The sequence below is a fragment of the Cupressus sempervirens genome, chromosome 8 (assembly GCF_028749045.1).
Source record: "Cupressus sempervirens isolate cs-2001-9-10 chromosome 8, ASM2874904v1, whole genome shotgun sequence".
NCBI lineage: Eukaryota > Viridiplantae > Streptophyta > Pinopsida > Cupressales > Cupressaceae > Cupressus > Cupressus sempervirens.
The window spans coordinates 280398551-280421932 of NC_143125.1; the positions used below are offsets into that span (position 1 = coordinate 280398551).

Here is a 23382-nt window from a genome sequence, read left to right on the forward strand (position 1 = left end):
AAAGCTCAACATTAAACGCACAAGCCTTGAGCAGACTTACCACTGGTATTTAAAAAATTTACGTTTAACTTAATTCACTTCATCTCTCTGTTTTGCGACCTCCTTTTCCGAATTCATTCAAATTCGAAATGCAAGCACGCGAGAACTCTGGGAACCCGTATGGAAACTAATGTGAGCAGGTCCAGCAGATATGACGTCGCCTGATCGAATTCCTTCAATCCCTACTTCTCCCCAATCTCCCATTTCGAGTGCAGATGTATTCTCTGCAGATGAAGTTCCAGATAGCACTTCCCATTCCTCTGAAGACGACGAAAATGTTGAGCACCAGCCACCGCGCTCCTCACCCGATCATAGAAACAACAATAATGTGGAAGAAGACGACGCAATGGGAGAAGAAGGAGAGTTTGAAGAAGATGAAGAAGAAGAGGACGATCAGCTCGATGAAAGGACGTTCCTCTCCGAAATCGCTGTTGGAACAGAGCATCATGATCAAAACCCTAATTTGACAGTTCTGAATGAACTCAATGAAGTGGCGAGGGAAATGAGCGAAGACATGTCAAACACAGATTCTACTTTTGCGAGGATAGATGGCGACGGTTTTATAGCGTATAATGTTATTAATGTTTCGGATGATGTAGACGAAAGAGTTGCACTGACAGCAACTCAAGGTGATTTTCAGGAAATGGGGGGGGACAGAGCTGTGTGCGAGAACCCGGAGACCCAAGCAGGAATTGATGCAGACACTTCTTTAAATTGCCCCATTTGTATGGAACCCTGGACTTCTTCTGGAAACCACCGCATCAGGTGTGGCTAAAAGCTTGTCCTCATTCTTTTAGAGACGCATTTTTTTTTAGGGCGGTCTTAAGATTTTAGCCTCTGCCATTTACACTATATTTGATCGTCCTTTATTAACGGATCTATTTTTGAGGGCACCTTTTATCATGGTGTGTGTAAAAGCTTGTGCTACACTCTTAAGACTTCGAACTTATGCTATATTCAGCATATTGCATTATTTTTTATGGATGTAATATGCATTTAGGTTGCAGTTTGAATACAATTGTTTGCAGATTTTTTTGACCCAGGTTGGGTGCAATTATGATGTTGAGGCTGAGACTTCGCCAAAAACTTGACAAGCTGATTGTTCACTTGGACTCGGTTCCAAAAGATTGTAGGAACATAACAAAACTTGACGTATATCAAAAGGAATGTTGAAAAATAGAGAATTTTAGGACAAGATTTACTATATTGCATTTGATATTAAAACGGCTCCAAGTATCACAGTAGCATCACTTGGAATTGAGATTTATGTAGAATACCAAAATTAAATGGAATTCAATTAATATAGGAAAAAGTGCAGTTATTCCATCTGGCTCAGAACAAAACATATTTTGATTTTGTTTTCTGAACTGCCTTTAGTGAGTTTCAAGGGCAGCTTCTCTTATAGGGTCTCTGTGCAGCGCCCTTTATGCATTCCTAAGTTAAGTTGCCTTCCTTGAAGTAAGACCATTGAGGCCACAGAGACGTTCATTAAAACAACGATGTATTTAACAGACATCAAACACTCAGAGCAATCTGATTTACCACAGCATAAGATGAATTCAACATTGAATTATGCATGCAAAATTCTTATTGAAACTTGAATACCATGGCACAACAACATGCCGAGCCTATTGGCTTCTTATTACATCGTTTGAATTGGATTTGGGTCTGTCCATAGTGTTAGAATTTGTAGCTGCAGGAGACATTTTTCTTATTTGGTATGACTTCCCTAACACACAGGTGGTATGTTTATGATGCCTTCACTCAGTGATGCCTATTTCCTTCTCATGTTTGAGCATTCTGAGATTGTGAAGAATCTACCATCTGGACTCTATATTACATATATAAAATCACATCTTTTGAGGTAAATGAAGAGTCCTCAGCGCTGCAAAATGCAATGTCTTATGTGCGCGTCCATTGAGCTCCATGGTGACCTTTCCTACGTGGCTGTTTGGAATGCAAATCATCTCACCTTTTTGTAACTGCTGGTACTTGAGAGTTACCACTCAGTATCTACATGACTGTTGAAGTCAGTCAAGACGACGAAGCATTACTGCCAAGTAATAATAGAGACTTTTCGGTGGTAATTTGGGTTTGTTGCTATTCCCAGTGGAGTATATTTGGAGACACGTTTCATGTATGGGTGGCTACAGTCAATTCTGTAGAAGATGATGTTTATGTTGTTGTGAATTATATCTGCAGAGCATGCCATTTTTATGAACGATTATTGCAGGAGTCTGAGGTTTTTATCAAGTATATCTGATACAGATTGTAATCTGTGTGTGTAGTTCTTCAAGTAATCTGTATAGGGGTTGTTCCAGGCACACAGTTTCAGCATTCGAGAGAATTGTATTCAGACACATTCAGTATTCATTAAAGAGATTTTCTTGGTGTGGCTGGGTTTTTCCTTCGGAAAGGAGGGTTTTCGCAGGGTAATCTTGGTTTCTTTGTTTTTTCGTCTTATGTTCTGCTGTTATTTTTTGTACCTGTTATAAAAAAATTAACATGGTAGTTGAATAACAGTAAATAAGGGTTTTAAGTTTTTATCTCTTATCGTGCATACTCTGTCATATCATATAGTACTATCTTGTGTGCGGAAACCTATGCATCTGATCATAGGAATCAAATCATGGAAATGTTCTTAAGTCTTTTCTTAAAATCCATTCTGATGATTCCTTGCAATCAATTGCGATCGAGTTTGATTTCAATATGTATTGGGCATATCTGAGGTTGCCTTGGAATATGGGTTCGAATGTGTGCTTAGAATGTTACATGATACATCACTACTTGGTAGATTCTTACAGATTGATCGACCATCTCTTAGATGAACTTGATGCAGAAAATGGAAATTGCTAGAGCCTTTACCTCTTCTGTTGTTTTATTTCTTTTTTTAGTGGAGGGCTTTGGTCACAGTTAAGAGTTGTATTTCTGTATAATACGCATCTTGCTTGGGGTTACCATTGCGATGTTCAGCTTTGTCTTCTTCAGTGTGATTATCTAATTATTTCGTTAGATGTTGTAGCTGTTGGTCATGTTTTTATCTCATGTTTTATGGTTATGTCATTATGTGAATTTTCCTGGTTTTTATGCGCAAATTAGGGTTTAGTTCTTTTCAAATGTTTGGCCCTAACTGAAACCCTAATTAAACTGAATTTGTACCCTAAGTAAGCCCCTTTTAGGTTGTATGCTTGTATTTTAAGCTTGAGTGGGAAAATCGTTTCGAAATATTATATATTATTTCGAGTGCCTTTTAAAAGGTTTTCAACTTGTTTCATTATTTCCCCTAAAGTTTCTCCATTGTCAAATCTTTTAAAGATCTACGGTGGTCGTCATGTCACTCTGAAAACTTGTAGTCACTTTATCTCATGCAACATGGCAACCAACCAGTTATCACCTTGACATATGAATGGTTTTAATATGAATATCACGTGCCGTCTGATCATTTCTAAATCAACACTAGTCGCTATGTCGCCACCGGAAGTTGCAAGCCTTTTGCTAGTAGCAACATGGTGACCTCCTGTAAAATTGAAAACATGGTGGGCCAAAAGTGTTTTACGGCGCCGCAAGTTATGCTTGTCATTAATGAACCATGTCACCACGACAGAATGTCAGATGTGTCAGAACTACAGTAAATAAAGTATCATATTGAGAGCATGTGTTATTTTCATGGTACCGGGTTTTTTCAAGAACAACGGTGATTGCTATGTCGCCAATGGAATTTGTAGGCTCTTCGCCGATAACGACATAGCAACCGCCTAGAAAAGGAAGATGCGGTAGGACCTGATTTCAAAAAGTAGTGCTAACAAGGTTTGTTGTTTTAAATAATTGTGCCAGCGTGTAAAGGTAGTCTGATGTCACATGCTGCGTGGATTCACACTTAGAAAAGGATTCATGTTGATTGATGTCGTTAGATCATTTTAAGATCTACGGTGGTCATCATGTCGCTATAGGGACTTGCTCGATGTTTAATACATGCAACAGGGCGACCAAAGGGAAATGAAAAGGACCCACCACAATTGCATTAAAACGCTTGTAGAATATGCATCGTCAGATCAAAGAAACATCAACAACGGTCGCTATGTCGCATGCAAGAGTTGCTCGATGTTTATGCATAGAGACATAGTGAGAGTGCGACATGTGTCCTCAAGTGCTAGTGGGTCCAGAATGAGTTGCTAGCAGTGGAAGGAGGAGCTTATGTGGAGAAATTTGATTGGATTGACTACCAACTTGGCAGATTGAAAGTGAATCATGCACAATTTTATTCCTGGATTGTCGGATTTTTTCAGAATCAACAGCACACTTTCAAATTTAGAAGGTGGTGCCACTCTGTCTCTCCTTACAATTCATTTATGAAAATTGAAAGCTCCCCGTGCAAACCAGAACCAAAGATATATTGCAAAATTTCACCATTTCTGCTCTACGCAAACAAATTTCCGAATTATAGAGAGCTAAGAGCCAGCTGAAGAATTGTTCCCGGTGTGAAAGAACCTCCAGTATCCACAGTGTGTGCAAAATTGCAGTGAAAAGTAACAATGAGCCAAGTAAGTTTCTCCATTCATCATATACATAGAAGTATTCTAGTACTTTGCAAATTTTATCCAATATGCCTCCAAAGAAAGTTTTCTCGAGAATGGTAGATTATGCGAGTAGAAATATACATGATGATTTTCTTGAACTGTTGCCCAAATTTACAAATGAGTCTGCCCAGATGAAAAAGTTAATTCCTGTAAACCCTAGGCTTCAGATTGCTGATGGCTAGTATGATAGAGGAAATTGGGTTAGGGATGCAATTACAACCAAAATAGGGCTCTATCTCTTTAAGAAGTGGTTCTTAGAAAGAAAACTATTTGCTCCCTGGTGTTTTTATGGATTCTGACCTACTCATGGCCATTGCCCAAAATTATTACCTAGCAACCAGGATAGTAAGAAGAGTAGATGGGGAATGCTTGGTACAAATAAATGCTGAAGAAATTCGGGAGGTTTTTGGTTTAGAACCTTTTTCAGATTATCATGTACCCATTGATTTGCCAGGGCTAGAGAAGGAATATTTATCTAAGAGGGATAGGGTTAGGCAAGGTGCACTGAGGGCACACGTGGGTTCAATTGGAAATTTACCAGTGGTTACAATATCTACAAAAGAACTTTTTAAGAAGGAATTTTTCACTTCTAGGGCCATGGAAATATATATGACTCTGTGTAGGGTTTTTGATGAGGACGAACAAAATTTCATGCCTATAAAATTTATGTATATGATGGTTCAAATCTCTTCTTTTGGTGTGGATATTATTTTTCACTTTGCATCTTATATAGTTGAAGAGATTCACATAGGATTAGTTGGAATTGCAAAGAGCAAGGTAAAGAAGACTTTTGGCCATTATTCATTGTTGATGCACACGTTCCTTTTCAAATGAGTTACATATTTTGAAAAGGAAATGGTCCTGAACCGAAAATATGAAGAAGGACATCTGCCAATCTAGTTGTGGAGTGCAGACATGACTTGGGATGCAGAGGATGCTAGTTTTGTTAGGTTTGATAGATATTTTGCATCCAATTTAAGATGCTTCCTACTAAGGGATAGTCCCAGAATCCCCAAGGCACTAATGAATTTTATTAGACCTATGGATAATCCATCTGATTTAAAAGTGTCCCATAATTGGGCTAATATCATACCATACCCTATTTCAACAGTCTTTAGCGTTTATGGTTTCCAAGGGACTCCCCATGTACTGTCCTACCAAATGCCTTTGAAGGTAGGAATTGCAGAGATGCTGTGGTAGATAGGGGGATTGGAGGAAGCACAGTTGGCCAGAAGAAACAAAGGCTCTATTTTCCCCACTTGTACTGTGGCCCACCATTTCATAATCACCAAAGATGGTTGGTTATTTTTGTATAAATTCCTAGACCAGTACAAGATGGCTGTTTCTCATCCCTATATTTGTGATATTGAGGGATTTTTTGAGATATTCAGCAGAAGGGCTAAGGTTGGTGCAAAAGATCACCAATTCTATTTCCCTGAGGAAATAATAAGGAATGAGTTGTCTCTAAAGAGCAGGAGATAAAAAAGGAAAAGTGGAGTGTATTCTAGGGTTTTGGAATTCATTCATTGGTTTGATGACAACCACAAGCCTCTAGCTGGTGCCAAAACAGAGGCAGATAAGCTAAATAAACTCATGACTACCTTTTTTGAAATCATGGAAGTCATGAATGAAAAGAAACTATTCTTTATTAATTCATTTCCAGAAAAGGCCAAAGAGGTCAGGAGGAAATTGTCATTTACCCCTATAGAAGGATCGGGGCAATTAGTTGTGCAAAGGAGACTTGGCTATAGTGTAATTCAAAATAAAAGAGTCATTACAGACAAAGAAAAACAGATAGTGGGGTCAACCAGGGTTGTTCCTGAGGAAAGACCTAATGAGCCCTCGCCCAAGAGGCAGAAAATAATAAGGGAACAAGCATCTCGAATTGAGGAATATTCACCTACTTAGTCCCCACTACAACTGGGAGATGAACAAGTGATACACCTGTAACAAATGGAGCAATTGGAATCCTAAGGGGGAGTATTCATTACTCAGGTAGAGTTAGAAGAGGGGAATCCTCAAGAAACTCAGTTCCCACTACAACTGGGAGATGGACAAGCGATACACCTGCAACAGATGGAGCAATTGAAATCCCAAGGGGGAGTATTCATTATTCAAACAGAGTTAGAAGAGGGGAATCCTCAGGAACCTCCCATGCCAAGCCTTGAGTTAACAGTGGCAGATTACAAAGTAAAGGAGTTGGACCTTGTGATTGAACAAGTTAGTCATGAATATATCTCTGATGACAATTTTGTCAAAACTAGAGCCTTCTACCAATTTTCTTGGAGGAGAAACATGGGAAAGTTTGAAGGAAGATGCAATAAGCTGAAAACAGAGCATCCAGAAATGGAAGAGGCAGATGTGCATAATTAGATAAAAGAAGAGATGATGCAAGAATTCAAGAGCTTGACCCTTGAAGAGGGGAGACAAATGGTAAAAGCATCCGGTGTTTTGTTGCCATCCAATTGGGATATAGCAGATGCTTTGGTTTTTAATTCTGTTTTAGACAAAATGAGTATAGAGGATCAGGGGAAGAAAGAAATAAAAGGTGCTAAATTTAGCGAGGACTAGGCAACCTTGGTTATTTGGTCAGTAAGGAAAGGATCTAGGACTGCTCTTCCCAGCCTAATGATACCGAGTTGATAGGTAACCTCATTATCAAAAGAGTTGAAGAAACTACTACTGAGGAAGCTGCGGAGCTAGGTGTTGGATCATCCAACCTCATCTGTGCCACAGCTCAGAGAGACAAAAAGGAGAGGCAAGAGCTACAAGAAAAATATGAGAAAGTCTTGGAGGCACATGATAAAAAAGTTCAAAAGAGAATTAAACCTGAAAATAAAGTGATGGGAAGACCCACCAAGCCAAGAATCACTTATCCTCGCCCACCAGTGGAGCCTTTTAAATCCACTCCTCTCATTGAGATACCAGATACACCACATAGGCCACAATATTATACTACAGAGGATTTTGAAGAGGAAAAAAGTAAACTATGGGCATTGCACATGGAACTGGAAATACAATATGAGGATAAGCTGAGGAAAGCCCTCATGTATTTGGTTAATAAAGTTGATTGGCCCTCATTTTATAAGAAATTGGCAAAAACAATAAACATATGGGATGAGATAAAGGCAAATGATCAAGCCTTAAGGCCAATTGTGAATAAGTGGATTAAGAGAAGTAAAGAGGTTACCTTTTTATGTTTTTCTGTGATCAGTTCATCTAATCAGCATATTGAGAAAACTTATGATATTGTCCATGATCTCTCAAATTTTGATGATAGAAGAGTTGAGATACAAAGGAGGATTGTTAATTATTTGGACAAATATAAAAGTGTCAAATTTGATTTATTCCCACATGCTATAGATAGAAGGAATAGATTGAAAAATAAAGAGGAATGGACCCAAGAATTGAATGACCTATTCTGTTTGAGAATGAATAGAGTCATTAATGAGAAAGGAAATGCACGGTGGGCAGCCGCAATTGAAGAAATTGTAAAAGCACAATTATTCTTTGATTCTTTAAGAAGAGATTTTGCTGAAATTGACAAATTTGCTGAATATGTGATTAAGAAACAGCAAGATATTCTACAATTTAATTAGCTAGATGACACACTTTTTGACAAGTGGATGACAAATATCGCTCATAGTGAGCAGTTGGAAGAAGCTGAAACTGATGATGATGAGATAGAACAAGATGAGGTACAGATTATTGACACATCATCAAGAGATCAAAAGGAAGAAGAGGACAAAAATGAGCAACCAATTGCAGTTGCAAGCACAGAAGTCCAGACTGATGACTTGGCAGAAGAGGAAATAAATATAATTGTTGTCTTATCAGTTCATGATGATATAAATGGAGATCCTCGAGTTGAAGTGAGCTTACAAAAATCAAAGCCAGAAACATCACCATCAATTCCATTAGCTACATCTTCCGAGGAGCCACAACAACAATAAAGCCAATCATCAGCCATTTTCATCAACAAAGAAAATGCAACAACAGGTGTATCAAAAAATGGCCCCATAAAAGGAATATTATAATGTAAAGCTTTTCGTATTGCACAAATTTTTGTCTTGTCTGACAGCTTTAAAATGTAAATATCTTTTAGGGACAGCTGTCAGTTTCTCTACCCCTGAAGCTTGTTGCATCTCACCCTTTATAAGTGAGATTCCAAGGCTAGAGAAAGGGTTTGACTCATTTACAATTTTAGTTTTACTAAGTATTGTTCGGTCCAGTTGATTGATGCAGACTTTATGATATATTCACTTTGCAAATGTCTGAGAAGATTTTGATATTATAGGATCTTAATGTCTTGTCTTGTCTTGAGTTATTCTGGAGTTTTATTACAATTGTTATACAATTTTCAAAAGGAAATTAATACAAAGATGAACGGCCCCCATGTCTTTTCTTCCTGAATCTTGTCTCCATTGCTATTATCTGGATGTCTTGAGATTGTATAAGCAAAGCTTGTTCAGTTGAATGCACTCAATTTGAATTGTATGTCATTTCACTATTGCTTTTAATTCAATGAATTAAGTAAATGCTTTAGTGAAGTTGATAGGATTTCCATGGTGGTAGGAAGGATATCTAAGAATGAGTTTTCAGTGAGAATTGCTGATAAATTGGTTGTAATGCAGTCAGTTAGGTCTGGAAATCGGATAGACTGAGTCCCAAAGGATAAGGCACTGATCTATCAATTCAGTTTACAGAGGAAGGAATCATGAATAAGCATCAAGCTTAAAATCAAATCAAATCAATTTTACTTTAATGTTGAAGAATTAAAAAGGATGCGCTCACTTAGCTTATGGGTTCATAGATTGTGATTTGTAGCTGTTTCATTCCTATGTTCATTGCATAAGTATCAGAAGATATAAGGGTTTCATCTGCTGTTAATAGGTTCAGATTTTATATCAATTTGTATCTTAAGGTTAACCCGCCTAGGTATTGCAGAGCCTAAAGTGAAGGAGGAGTTATGCCTTATAGTTGGCCCAAGATCAGCAATCAAGTGCATCCATCATAGGAATTTGCTACTTGGCTTTTGCAATTTTTGCCAATAGTGGGAGCATGTTAATTTCTTGCTATTGTGATGTATTACTGCTATGGAAAGGCACATGGATGTCAGTTGAAAATGTTTTAAGTTCAACACTCCAAATACATCAAAGGGGGGTGGACAAAGAATAAAAATCTGAGCACTGGTTTATGTGTAAATTAATACCATCCAGTCAATCAAACTCTTCAGACAGGAGGCATGATGAGTTGACAAAGATAGCACTGATTTCTGAGGGTTTTTGAAGCTCCTTGAAAACTTTATAGCAAAGGAGGTAGCAGATGATGCTGCTATCAAGGCATTGCTAAATTGATCAACAATAGAGAGAGAAGTATTTTATGATTATACCTTTGAATCTTGAAACAAGGGCTGCATTCTCACAGCTTTGATTATCACAATAGATTAAAATTGGCTCCAATTTTTGACCAAACAATGAGCTTTTGAGGCCACACTGCTTCTCAAGCTTGATGAACCTTTGCAAGGAACTTGGCGCTCTCCCTTAGGCACACAAGCTCCCTTTGAATCTTATTTCCTTGAATTCTTTATGCAGTCTCCCGTCATCATGTTGCTTCTCAATCTGACTCAGAAGCATTTTAGAGAGATTAGTAGTGGACTTAACCTATGTCCCGAAGATATAAAAGCGAGCACCAACAATCCGCTGAGCACCAACTCCAATTAGCTGAGGCACCAACCTCAGTTTGAGCACTAACTCAAAACAATTTTAACAGTTCAAAAATAACGCACAACCTCCTCAAAGCAGTTCTCAACTGATGATAAGTTTGACTTTATAACATCAAGTGCAGCTCTAAAACAGATTTCAAAAATATCCACACATCAATAATGCTTCACTAGCAGTTCAGCAATTCAATAACATCTCCATTTGCTCTGCCCAGAAAATGATCAGCAGTGCACACCTAATAACTTGTCTTTTCAAAAGAATGCTGCCCCTAAGAATTACTTCATCGATGCTAAAGGCATGTTTTTGACATCATCAACTACTGCATCAATGCTTTTCAACAAAAACAGAGCTACTCCCGGAGTCTCTGCACAAGCATTTATCATGGCTCAAAATAATGAGTCAACACATCACACACCTGTAATCTTCCACCCAGTATATGTTACAGCTCTGATCATCAAAGGGTAGTCAACACAGCCTTCATTACCAGTAAAGGATGTGTACAACTTTGTTGAGACTCTGCTGAGTGACCTCCATAAACTTTAGCATAGCTCAACCCAGAAAATTACTTCACTTGGCGATCCATAACCAAAAAAACGCACCACTCTAAGAACAAATGATCAACACTTTTTTAACCAAACTAAGAATAAATGATCAATGTTTTTATAATGACTATCACGCAGCACCAATTAATACACCCGACTCCTATAAATGTAGCTTCTGTTAAAAAAATACTCGATTCCATTATTTTGTGTTCATGTCTCCAATTTCTCAGTCACAATTAATACAGCTGCCCAGTATATACATAATAACAAAATGTTAAAAAACAATGGCCCAGTCATCATAAAGATAAATATATCTGGACTAAAAAATGAGAATTTTTATATGCACAGCTCCTTCATCAATGCACACATATGCTATCTTAAAATGAGTATCGACAATCCCTAAAAAATATATCCCACCATCTTATGACTTCATACCATAATCACCATCAATGCAGCTCCACTTTTTTTCATAGATAACCACCCAGTCTTTAAAGAAAACATGACTCTGCTCAGAGTAGCAGAGATAATTAGCGCTACAAGATTTCACAGCTTCTTTGATTTTTATTCGTCCCCCTTTTAAAGATACAAAATGAAAAACCATTTTTAAACCAAGACATTACTGAACTTCATAATAAAGATGATTCCTCTTTCTTGATTCCAGGTGTTACACATCTGCCCATTCAAACACTACAGCTGCACCACCCTAAAGAAGGAATTATTAATAAATTCGTTCCCAAATTTATTTCATGCTTGGTGTATATAAAAATCTATTCCATAAATTCATTTCATAAATTTTGTTCCATCTATATGTGGAGTATATATAAATGAAGCCGCACATGAATTTTTCACTTCACTACATTTAATCGAATCGTGCCTCTAGAGTATTCAATTGCTGACAAGGCATAAGAAAGAAACTAACAGGCAGCTGAAGTAGACATATAGTTAGTTTAAGCAAACACCCAAGTAATTCAACCAGGCAGCCAGACAGCTCAAACACACAACCAAGTATTTCAAGCACGCATCCAAGTAGCTCAACCAGACAACCAACCAGCTCAAGCACTCAACCAAGTAGGCCAAGAACTCAACCAAACAGCTCAAGCAACTCAAGCAGACAAGCAGACAAGCAGGCAACTCATCCAAATCATTTATTATTTTGAGTATCACCTGAGATTCATGCAACCTTGATCATTAACCTTGGACATCAATGACAACATGCTCAACACCTTCAACAAAGAATCAGTCACAACTGCTACTGCTGCTTTATCTTTTCACCACTTGTATCATTAGCATTTTTTGTAGCTTTCACCGTCTTTACTCTTAGGTTCTCTCCTTTGAGCAGAGCCTCTTCTAGTTTCGTCTTGCAAAGCTTCAACTCAGTTCATCCAGCATTAGGAATATTTCTACCTCCCCTTCTAACTCTACCTCAACCCTAACAATGTGAGACTCCTCATTTATACATTTTTCTCAAAGTCCACAAGCTCTTTCCTATTGCAAACTGCCTCCTGGCTAATCTCTCTGCACATTCAAAATCTTCAAGCTTTGATGCTCTCCTATTGTATGAAGTGTAAACCCCCTCAATAAGTACCTGAAACACACTTCAAATACTTAAAACAATCTTATTTACTACAGCAAATAAGACGAATTCAACATAAAAAATATGCCAGCAAAAGTAGGATTTTTTAAATTTTTTAAACTTGCAATATCATTACACAACATGCCAAGCCTATTTGCTTCTTATTACGTCATTTCAATTTGATCTGAGTCTGTTTATAAACCTGCAGCAATTGTGTATTTGACTTCCTAATTGCCTTCCTTCAAGCACGTCATTCGTATTGTATGTAAAAATTATCAGTGAGACTCAACACCCTACTCTTTTCCCTCCACCAAATTCTATTTTTTCATCTTCCCCAATTTACATCATACTTACCTTATATTCAAATTTGAATTTGAGTTTGAAATCTTGATTAAGAGTTTTGACAACACCTCTTACACCATTCTAAAATTAGCTGTCCATGTAAGGCCACTTGCATTCTCACTTGACTCCCAAAACCTAGTCATACAATTAAATTCTCAAGAATTCAAATTCGGGCTAAAATTGGCTACATTTGAGGTGCATGTGGATTCCATAAGTTCTCAATGCCTACCTTGTCAGTTTTTGAACTATGACATTGTCAAATGCCGTCAAAGTACACAATATTAAAATCATAGGTCTATTATAGGCCATGCCCATATTATGGATGAAAAAATTGGCATTTTTTGCAACCTCACAGGCCATTTATGGTCGCGAGTCACTCGCCAATCATGGACGAGTTTCTTGTGAAATTGCAGCAAGTATGACTGGGAAAAATTGCAAAAAACACATGGAAGTCATGAAAACATCAATGCTAAAAACCAAACAAAACTTAAAGTCAAAAACCTTAAAAAAGGGAACTCATTTCCCTGCTTGTGATAGGCAAAAAAACAAATGCGATAGTGGTGAAAGACAACTGTGATAGAGGCAAGAAAAGAAAATGCGATTTAGGAAGCATGACATACAAAAATGCTAACAGATTAGGACATGAAGCAGAACTCCTATATGTCATTTAATTATTCATGATTTCACCCATAAAAGGGTTCAAGTTTTGACAAAATCTAACTATATGAATAAATTTACAATTATAATATGCATATTAATCTAAAATATAATAATACTTATCAATATAAGTTATATTATATGGTTTGACTTTAAAAAGCAATAAATGGTTATATACATAGTTGCATGGGTACGTGTACCCAGACCCCTGGGACACGAATCAGGTACTGGGACATGTTTCCCATACTGGGTACTTGTTGGGGTATGTACCCTGCAGGGGAAAACACCATGTCAGCACTTGTTAATTTTAGGAGGCAAAACAGTAAAATTTTCTCCACGCTGAATTTATTTTGTTTAACAGCTTGCTGCTTACAAAGCATAACTTAATATGTAATCAGTTTTAAATTATGATACAATATTGTCAATTGGTTAACGCTGAAGAGTAAACTGCTGAACTTTATCATTATTCAGGTTAGAAGTTTAATATTTATCATTTGCAATATGTTGTTAAATGATTTATGATCTTCTTGTGCATATTTAAAGTTTTCCTTCACTGTTATGCATTGAGATTCAAAACATATAAGATTTCCAATTTTTTGATTTTTATACAGCATATATATTATTTCAAACATATTGCAAATTTGAAACTGAAACAGTGAAAACTACACATCTTCAAACATATCACTGTTCTTGAAAACTCTAAATGTCATGACTCATATTTTTAGGTTTCCTATAAAATATTAAAATTATAATAAAAACTGACGTACCCGTACCCCCGTCCCTTGTTTTGGAAAATTGCCGTACCTGTACCTGTGCCTGTAACCAAAGTACCCCAGTACCCTGTCTTCATGCAACTATGGTTATATCTCCCCAATAGAGGGGGTGCTGTGTGGTTTTATTAAAATTTGTATGATATTTGAACTCCTTTTCCTTTTGAACATGCTTCTCAACTCCAATGCGTATGTATGATGAAAATTAATACATGTTCTACTAATCTTGTCTATATGTGCTTTTTAAGAATGTTTTAAGAAATTATATAATTTCAAATGTTTGATAAATTTGCTGAGTTATTACCAAGTTTTTGGTGGATCTCGATTTTTAAAATTTGTTTTTGGGTTAGTCAAGTCATATTGCCGAGTCTGAGTTTTTGCAACTATGGAAAAAACATTTAATTTAAATATTTGGCTTATTAAATATAAAAAATTCACCTAAAACCAAAATCCAATAAAAGATAAAAATGTACATCATTTTGGTTGTGTGATGTCCACTTTCTGACATAGGATTTAATAATAAATAAGTAATTAATAATATAATTAAAAAAAATATTAATAATAAAGGAGAAATAAATAAATAAAATAAAACAAATAAAAATAATCAATAATGTTTTAGTCAATGATAATTAATTAATATTATATATAAGTAATTGTATGAAACAATCATGGAGTGTTATATGATATACATTAGAATAGTAGAATAACAGATAACAATATCTCGGGTTGACTATTTGATGGGCGGTGGTATTAGAGATCATTGATCGTTATTCATTGAATTATAGTCTATATTCATGCAAAGCAGAAAATATTCGGTACCCTTTATAGTTTATCCTGAATCATTGATTTACCTAAGTGTATTGGCCACCTATATTGTTCACATTACTCCTCATCAATTTTGAAGGAATTACTTAGAAGTTGGCTCTACCTTTGGATACATCATTAGTAGAGAATATTCAATGGTTAATTAAATACAAGCAAAGTGCCTTGGTTTTTAGACAAATCATTACTAATTTTAGTCTTACATGTATGCAATGCTAATTGAATACATCATTAGTAGAGAATATTCAATGGTTAATTAAATACAAGCAAAGTGCCTTGGTTTTTAGACAATGATTAAGGAGGAAATCATTACTAATTTTAGTCTTACATGTATGCAATGCTAATGTTATGAACCAAAATACATAAATGCAATCAACTGAAATTTGAGCAGATGATAACAGAGGACACAAACATTTATCTTGGGAAAACCCTCCTACTCGAGGGGAAAACCCAGTTACACTCAAAAGATAATCGTTATCGAGCTCTAAAAATAATTTAACACTTGTTTATAATGACAGAGAAAAACAACCAATACGAGCATCTCCCAGATACTTATTGAACCAAACACTCTCACACAATATATCTGAAAAGAATTGATCACATTCAGATCGAATACAGAAGGAATAATTCCTGCACACAACAAAAGCTTTCTGCCAAGAACTGACTTTATACGCATGCACAGAAGAAATCATGTGCTGTGATGCGCCCATGAGTGTTCTTTGAGTAATTTGTTCTCCATTATGTGATCTTTGAAGCAACACAAAGATGACAAGTCTCGTGTGGAATGAGAAAAGATAATATTTTCAGTCGCTCTCGCTTAACAATTTGTATTTACAATGATTGAATGCAAAAACTGATGACACACTTGAAGACATGATCTGCCGTCAACTATCGACGTTGAATCCATGAGCTGGGTCATACGGCATATGATGCTGGTCATCAAGTACTCAGCATTAATAACAGATTAATAAAGTGGGAAATAATATATCAATGAGAGCCGAAGAGAAAAAAATGGCTTGGTCACAAACAATAGCTGCATGAAGACCCTACACTGTGCAAAAGTAAATAACTGAAAGGTGCCAATACAAATTTCCGGCGTATACAAAGCCTCAACAAGTAAGAAAAAAAGAAAGAAGGAATTGTCATTGCACAAAATTTCTCACAATTGTTGATAGTCACTTGTAAATGTTTTCTCTTGCAGCTACATAATTTCAGCACTCCCTCTTAGCAAGAGACAATATTAAGATCTCATCACATGACAAGTGCAAATAGCTGCAACCAAATAAAAAATGTCATCAACAAAATGTCATCATAATATTGTCATCTCAATATGACATTCACCATGGCTACTCCTAGAGGGAGAAGGAATAGAAAGCCAAGTCACGGAGTCTTACACATGGCATGGCTACTCCCAGAGGGTGGATCCACCATAGCTACTTCCAAAGGGTGGAATAAGGGCTTTTGCCTCAAATTTCTTTCACAAAGAAAAATGCATTAGCAAGGGATTGCATCTCGAACTTCTCCCTCACAAAGAAGAACTCATTAATGTACATAAAAGTTCTTCTGAATGCCTAGACCCCCTCTCAGCCGAGATCCCCCTCTCAATAGGGAAAACATAATCTTAACTTTAATTATCAAAATACCAGAAAATTAGCTCCAATGTTTGGCCAACAAAGAGCTTTTGCAGTCACATTGTTACACAAGCTTGCCGATCCTTTGTAAATGACTTGGCATTCTACATCTACTACTCAAGCTCCCTTTGAATCTGATTTCTGCAGCGGAATAGTCTCCCTCTAAATGTCATTTCTTCCTCTTTGAAGAAACTCCTTGCAATGAAAATTTGTCTAGGTTTTTTCTCTTAAATTTCCATCAGCATGCAACTTGCAAGAATTTCTCAGTATTCAATTATTCATTGAACCACATATTTGACACTCACTGGTCATCACAAACCTTTTAGAATCCAATTTTCCTATTCTAGTTCGGATTATTTTCTTAGACCCGCTTTGACACCATGTTAATGTTATAAATCAAAATACGAAAAATGCAAAGAGCTGAAATTTGAACACAAGATTTATCCTGGGAAAACCCCTCTACCGAGGGAAAACCGAGCCACACCCAAAAGGTAATCCCTTATCAAGTTCTTAAAACAATTACAGTAGATGCTTGTTAAAGATATTGAAACTTCCAATCAATGAACCATGTTCCTCTTATCTTTAAATTTAACACTCGAGTACTAAGTTACTAGATTCTCTCTTGGACCTAGGAATTCCTGGTTCAATTCTCTTAAAAGTTTGGTCCCTGTCAGAATCTGTCAAAAGTCTGCCACAAAGACTCTCAAAGGAACCCTGACAGAAGTTAGATGACTTTTGAGTGAATTTGGATTCTAGTATAGGAACACACATAATTTCAGAGAATTTGGTAAAAAATACCTTTTTGTTTACTTTTTCAACAAGTTCTTAATGCTAAATTAGACTCAAACACATGATTGGACTCAAATTACTAATCGTATTTAATTTGATTTAAATGCTACTTGAGAAGAATCAAGATGTATAGAAGTGTCACACATCTATTATGGAATGCATGTTGTGGATATAGGCTAACATGTATAGAAAACTATGGATTGAACAAAATTTAAAGAGATCTTTACTGTGGTTAAATCTAGATCCAAAGCCCGCTTTCTTGGCTTCATCTAGTCTGATCCAAAGTTGCTGTCTTTGGATCATTGAGTATGACAATTAACGTGTGAAGCTATAGCATTCCTTTTTTGTGATTTTGATTTGCAACAGTAGAATGATGATGATTCGCTTGATGGTTTTTGATGATAATTGATTGTGATGGCTGTTTATTAATGTTGACATTATTGTTTTCGAACTGAAACATTGATATGGTGGAGTATTTTGCTATGTTACTTTAAAATTAGCATAGTGGTGTATGACTTATTTGCTGCATATATATACATACCAACCCAAAACGAGTCCGAACCCAACCCCCAAATAAATGAAACGAATTTCAAACCCAAATCTCGATCCCGAACCCGAACCCGAACTGACAACTTAGCTCGAGTATAATGATAGAGAAAAACAACCTATATAAGTATCTCCCTAATACTTACTGAACTGAACAGCCTCACATAATATATCTGAAAAGAATTGTTTGCATTCAGATCATGATTGAGGAGCATCCTAGGGAAGTCAACAATCCTGTATGTAGGGGCTTCGGGCTCGGATTTGTGGAGTTGTGGTTCGCATGGTTAGGGTTGTGTTCGAGACGTGTTGGGCAACCTTGTCCTAAGCACGCATAGAGTTTAGAGTTATCATCTTGAAGTTAGAGACGTTTTTGTGACTGTTGGTTGCATATTCTTGATATACTGATAGCCTTTGGAGATTGTATTCGCGAGCTTTGATCCGAGGGAGTTGATGTGTGTGCTCTTGGATTTGGATAGTTGGATGGCACATGGACCTATGCCTAAGGGCACATATTCTTATGTGGTCTTTTGAGTTAGTTATGCATTGCAAACTTGGGGCCTATCCTAATTATTTAATTGTCTCAAGTATTTAATGTTTGTAGCCAATCCGACTTGTGGCTTGAGGGTGTATTTAATGTGAGTGTTTATTAAATGTCTATTATGCTAGGCCGGCTTGTAACTTGGTTTAGTATAAGTAGAGGGTCTTGTGAAGTCTAGAGTCATTATTCATCCATCACGGAGAGCAAGGAGTAGCTTAGAGAGAAAAGTTTGTTAGTAGAGCTAGTAGCTGTGGCTTGGGAAGCAAGGAGGTTGCTCGGTGGCTTACGAGCACAAGTTTAGATTCTTCTTGGGGTTTCTACTAGATTGCGGATCTAGGCTTTTGCTAGGAGTTTGGATCTTGCGAGGTCTTGCAGAATTACCATTGTAAATGCTTATGTATTTGGCCGTAACCTGGAAGGCCTTACAATTGGGCATGTTGGTTGTAAATCTTATGATTCTATTATGATAATCGTCATTGTTGTGGATCTAAATCTCCGAGTTATTGTTTATATTCTGCTGTTTGATTATTTGTTGGGGGTTAGGACATCCCCTTTGGGGATTCTCCTACCTTGCACTGTGTCAAGTGGTATCAGAATACAGGTTTGATCCAGTTGAAGATTATCAAAGGAGGTGGATCTTGTGGAGCTAGTCGTTCTTGTGGATTTGTTTCTTCGGGTTTACAAAGATCTAGGAAGATGCCTCCAAGAGTATTGTACCCTATGGCGATTGATGATCTCTGTGATGTTGTGGAGACTAGAATTTTAGAGAAGGTTAGATCAGATTTCAGATCTGAAATGGAGTTGATGAAGAAATGAGATCATGAGAGCTATTGCTGGTGTACGTAGGAATGTGGGTGCTGAAAAAAGGTTATGAGGAAGCTCTTGAAGACTTTGAAGTTATTGGATCTAGTGGTGAAGATAAAACTAATTGAATGAAGGGACTCATGGAAGATAGGGCTGGTCGATTGGATAGAATAGGATCTCAGTTGTAGGTGAAACACAAGATGGATGTTTCTAATTTTTCAGTTACTTTTAATCTTGAAGACTTGATTGATTGGATTGGTGAATTGGAAGACTACTTTGAGTTAGAGGATATTGGAGATCCGCTCAGAGTGAAGTTGGCACAAACTAAGTTGAAAAGACATGTTTCTTTATGGTGGAAAGAATTGCAAAGAGATAGAGAAGAGGAAGTTGAAATGAAGATTACTAGGTGGAGATTGATGGTTACAAATGGCTAAGTTCATTCCTGTTGATTATGAACTTGACTTGTTTAAGAGATTGCAGAATCCGAAGTAGAAGGATATGTCTTTGAAAGATTATATTGAGGAGTTCTACAAGTTGACTATTCAGTCTAGACATAGAGAGTTGTCTAAAGAAAAGGTGGTTAGATATATCAATTATTTGAGATTCAATATCCAAGATGAGATTGATATGTTGAATATTGCTTCAGTTGAGGATGCTTATCAATATGCTTTGAGGGCAAAAGAGAAATTGAAGAGAAGACATCAAGGTAATTCCCGAGGGAAGGAAAAGAAGGAACATTCTAAGAAGAATAAATAGATTGCCGAAGATGAACCAAAACTTGTTGAATAGAGAAAGAGAACAAACAGAGATACATTTAAGGGTACTTGCTACAGATGTGGTGAAGGACATAGATCTTTTGAATGTCCCAATATTGATAGAAAGACTGGTGATAAAAGAATTGCTATGGTGAATGAGGCTAACCATTCGATGAATGAACCCGAGTAGGATGAGGAGAACTTGTTGATTCAAAGAGTGTTGCTTGGTAAGAAGATGTTGGAACCTTGTCAAAGGAGGAATTTGTTCAAGACTTGTTGTTAGTCTGGAGGCAAATGCTGGAATATAATTGTTGATGATGGTAGTACTGACAATTTGGTTGCTGAGGACATGGTTCAAAAGCTTGGTTTGATGAAAATGAGACATCCTTGTACCTATAGGATCATATGTTTGCGAAATGAGCACGCTTTGGAAGTAAGAGAGCAATTTTGATCAGGTGTTATGTGATATTGTGGACATGAGTAGTTGTCACATAGTACATGGTAGACGTTGGCAGCGTGATTGTAGTGTTGTGCATACTTGTGTCAAGAATGTGTTTACTATTGAGAAGGGTGGCAGGAAGCATTCACTTATTCCTTTGTAGAATGCAAACCTTGGTAGGAGGAATCTTAGATTTGGTTGCAGAGTGAGTTGAATGATTCTGAAAGGGTTAGACATCAACATGGGAAGCAAACTTGTTGCACACCAAGAACAAATGTGAAGAATTAGAAAAAATAGTGGCCTATTGTAGAAAAAAAGTTGCTTAAGTGGAACAAAGGCAAGAGTGTGCAAGTTGATGTGGTGGAGGACATGTATGTGAAGAACTAGTTTGGGGTTTATATGCTGAAGCCTGAAAGATGTTCTCCCAGCTGTTGAGAACATCTTTTCTTCACACATGGGGTGTCTGATGCAGGAGAATCCTAAGGAAGTCAACAATCCTGTATGCAGGGGCTTTGGGCCCGGATTTGTGGAGTTATGGTTCGTGCGGTTGGGGTTGTGTTTGAGACATATTGGGCAACCTTGTCCTAAGCACGATAGAGTTTGGAGTTATCATCTCGGAGTTATAGCCATTTTGTGACTATTGGTTGTGTATTCTTGATTTACGCACAAACTTTGGAGATTGTATTTGCGAGCTTCGATCCAAGGGAGTTGATGTGTGCGCTCTTGGATTTGGATAGTTGGATAGCACACCTATGCCTAAGGGCACACATTCTTATGTTAGAGTGGCTACCCTTGGTTGACTTTTCAGATATTATTGTTGAACTCTTTTAGGCCATCTTTATGTTTATGCTTGATGATTAGTGATATGTGTTTTCCAGTTTGTTGGATATTGCTTCATACCCAGTTAATTTTATGCTGATTTACTTTGGTACTAGTTACTTCATGTATGCATTATTGTTCTTCGATGATGATACTTGTATGCAATGATTTCAATTATTTCATGATGATAGTTAGATGGATTATTATGTGTTTTCTATGGATACTTACTCCATACTTGCATGTGTATGGTGTACCTGTGTGTTTTATTTTATGTATGATGTTTCTAATATGGTTGAGGGAGGGAGTCGTAGTCACCTGCTGGCTAGGATCTACACGATGCGCCACTTCTCGCCATTGCCTGTTTAGTTTAGATTATGTGAATGTACATGCGTGGATTTTATGCAGATTGCAGGTACCGAGTATCGACTTCCTTGAATTGCCAGGATGAGCGTACCCTATCGCAGTATCTCAATGGTAAAAGAGGGGAGATAATTTTTGAGTCCAAATCCTAAACTTAAGCCAATTGTCCTAGAAAGTAGGACAAATATCTGAGTTGTCTACCCTTCGGAATTCGTCAATTGATGTAAATTCATGATTTTAACCCTTGAGCTTGATCTAGTATTTTGTACTTTATAATGGGTTTTCATTTTTAGTGTTGTGGGTCTATGATAATTCTTTGTTATAATTAAATCAATTTAAAAGAATATTTAATGATTTAATCTAATGAGAATTTTATATAGAAAATTTGATATTTAATTAATTGAGGAATTAATTAAATAAAGAATTAAAATTAAAGTTTTAGTTAAAGTATAATTTTGGGTATAATAATATTTATTTAATTTATTTTAAAATAAATGCTAACTATTTTTATTACTTAAGTTAATAAATATTTTTATCAAAAATGTCTTGAGAATTAATTAAAGAGAGAAATTTATTTATTTAATAAAGATATCTTAAATTAATTTGCAAAACGGTGCACATGAAAACTAAAATATAATAAATAATAAAGGAAAAGGGCTTTGCGTGTGATTGCACAATCAAAGCCCTAAATTGGGGGAAAAACTCTTTATTTTAGAAAAGGGGGATTATTTGTGTGCTCCGTGCAATTGTTGTTTTAGCATCAGAGTTAGGTAGGATCTTGTGGGTTATTTGTACAGTATTTTTCCGTTCTTCAAATTTTTGTATTCTTCGTCTCTGGATAAATATGTTTTTAGAGTTTTAAATTGGGTTGAAACCCTTGTAAATTTTTTATTGTTCTTGTTTTGAGACAATCTCTATATGATTTGATAATTGGAAACCCTCGTAAAATTTTAGAGAATTGTTTTTAAATAACGAATAGGGTTTGTGGGAAAAATCTAGATTGTTTGTTCAGATTCGATTGATTGTCTGTATTTCTTCTATTAGATTTAATCTTGGAAAGTCTTTAAAATATATATATGTTTTTATCAAAATTGATTTGAGGAAATAAAAACATTATTGGGGGGGGAAGGGGTGAAAATTGTTTGTTTTTATTTAAAAAAAAAGAGAGTGGGAGGCGGGCCACAACACCCCACCTCCCCTCCTTCTCTCCTATTCACCCCTGTGCGGCGGTCGCAGTTGTGTACGCAACAGACTTGTTGCGGCAACAGTCCTTGTTGCTGCCGATGTAACAGTACTCTGCTGCGATAGTCTTTGTATAGGCAGGCCGACAGGTCTTTAAAAACGCTATTAAGGAAATTTTTTTATTAAAGTTTTTTTAATAGTTTTTTAATATATTAAATTTTTATAAGGTTTTAAATATTAGATATAGATTTAGTTTAATGATAATTAATTAATTTAAAATTATGCTTCTAGTTATTATTAATTCTTAAATTAATATTAAATGTTATTAATGAATTTAAATTAATTTTTATTATATTATTAATTAATGATTATGGTTGCTAATAATTGAATATTTTATTAATAAATCAATAATTATTATTTAAATTATTTATAATATTTAATATAGGCATTATTATTTTTAGAAGTTAAGGGTAA

The 23382-nt window shown here is 36.2% G+C and overlaps 1 protein-coding gene across 7 annotated transcripts in view; it reads left to right on the forward strand.

Annotated features, from left to right (window-relative positions):
• The first annotated feature begins 41 nt into the window (after nt 1–41).
• LOC149542530 (uncharacterized) overlaps nt 42–23382 on the forward strand; it is a 98398-nt gene continuing 75057 nt past the window's right edge. For 5 of the 7 annotated variants that reach the window (XM_089797458.1, XM_089797460.1, XM_089797463.1 and 2 more), the window contains exon 1: nt 77–804. In XM_089797458.1, coding sequence (XP_089653584.1) covers nt 191–804 — 614 coding nt within the window. In that variant the 5' untranslated portion in view covers nt 77–190. Of the gene's footprint in view, nt 805–23382 lie in introns of all 7 variants that reach the window. The other 2 variants (XM_089797459.1, XM_089797462.1) reach the window with 2 other exon arrangements.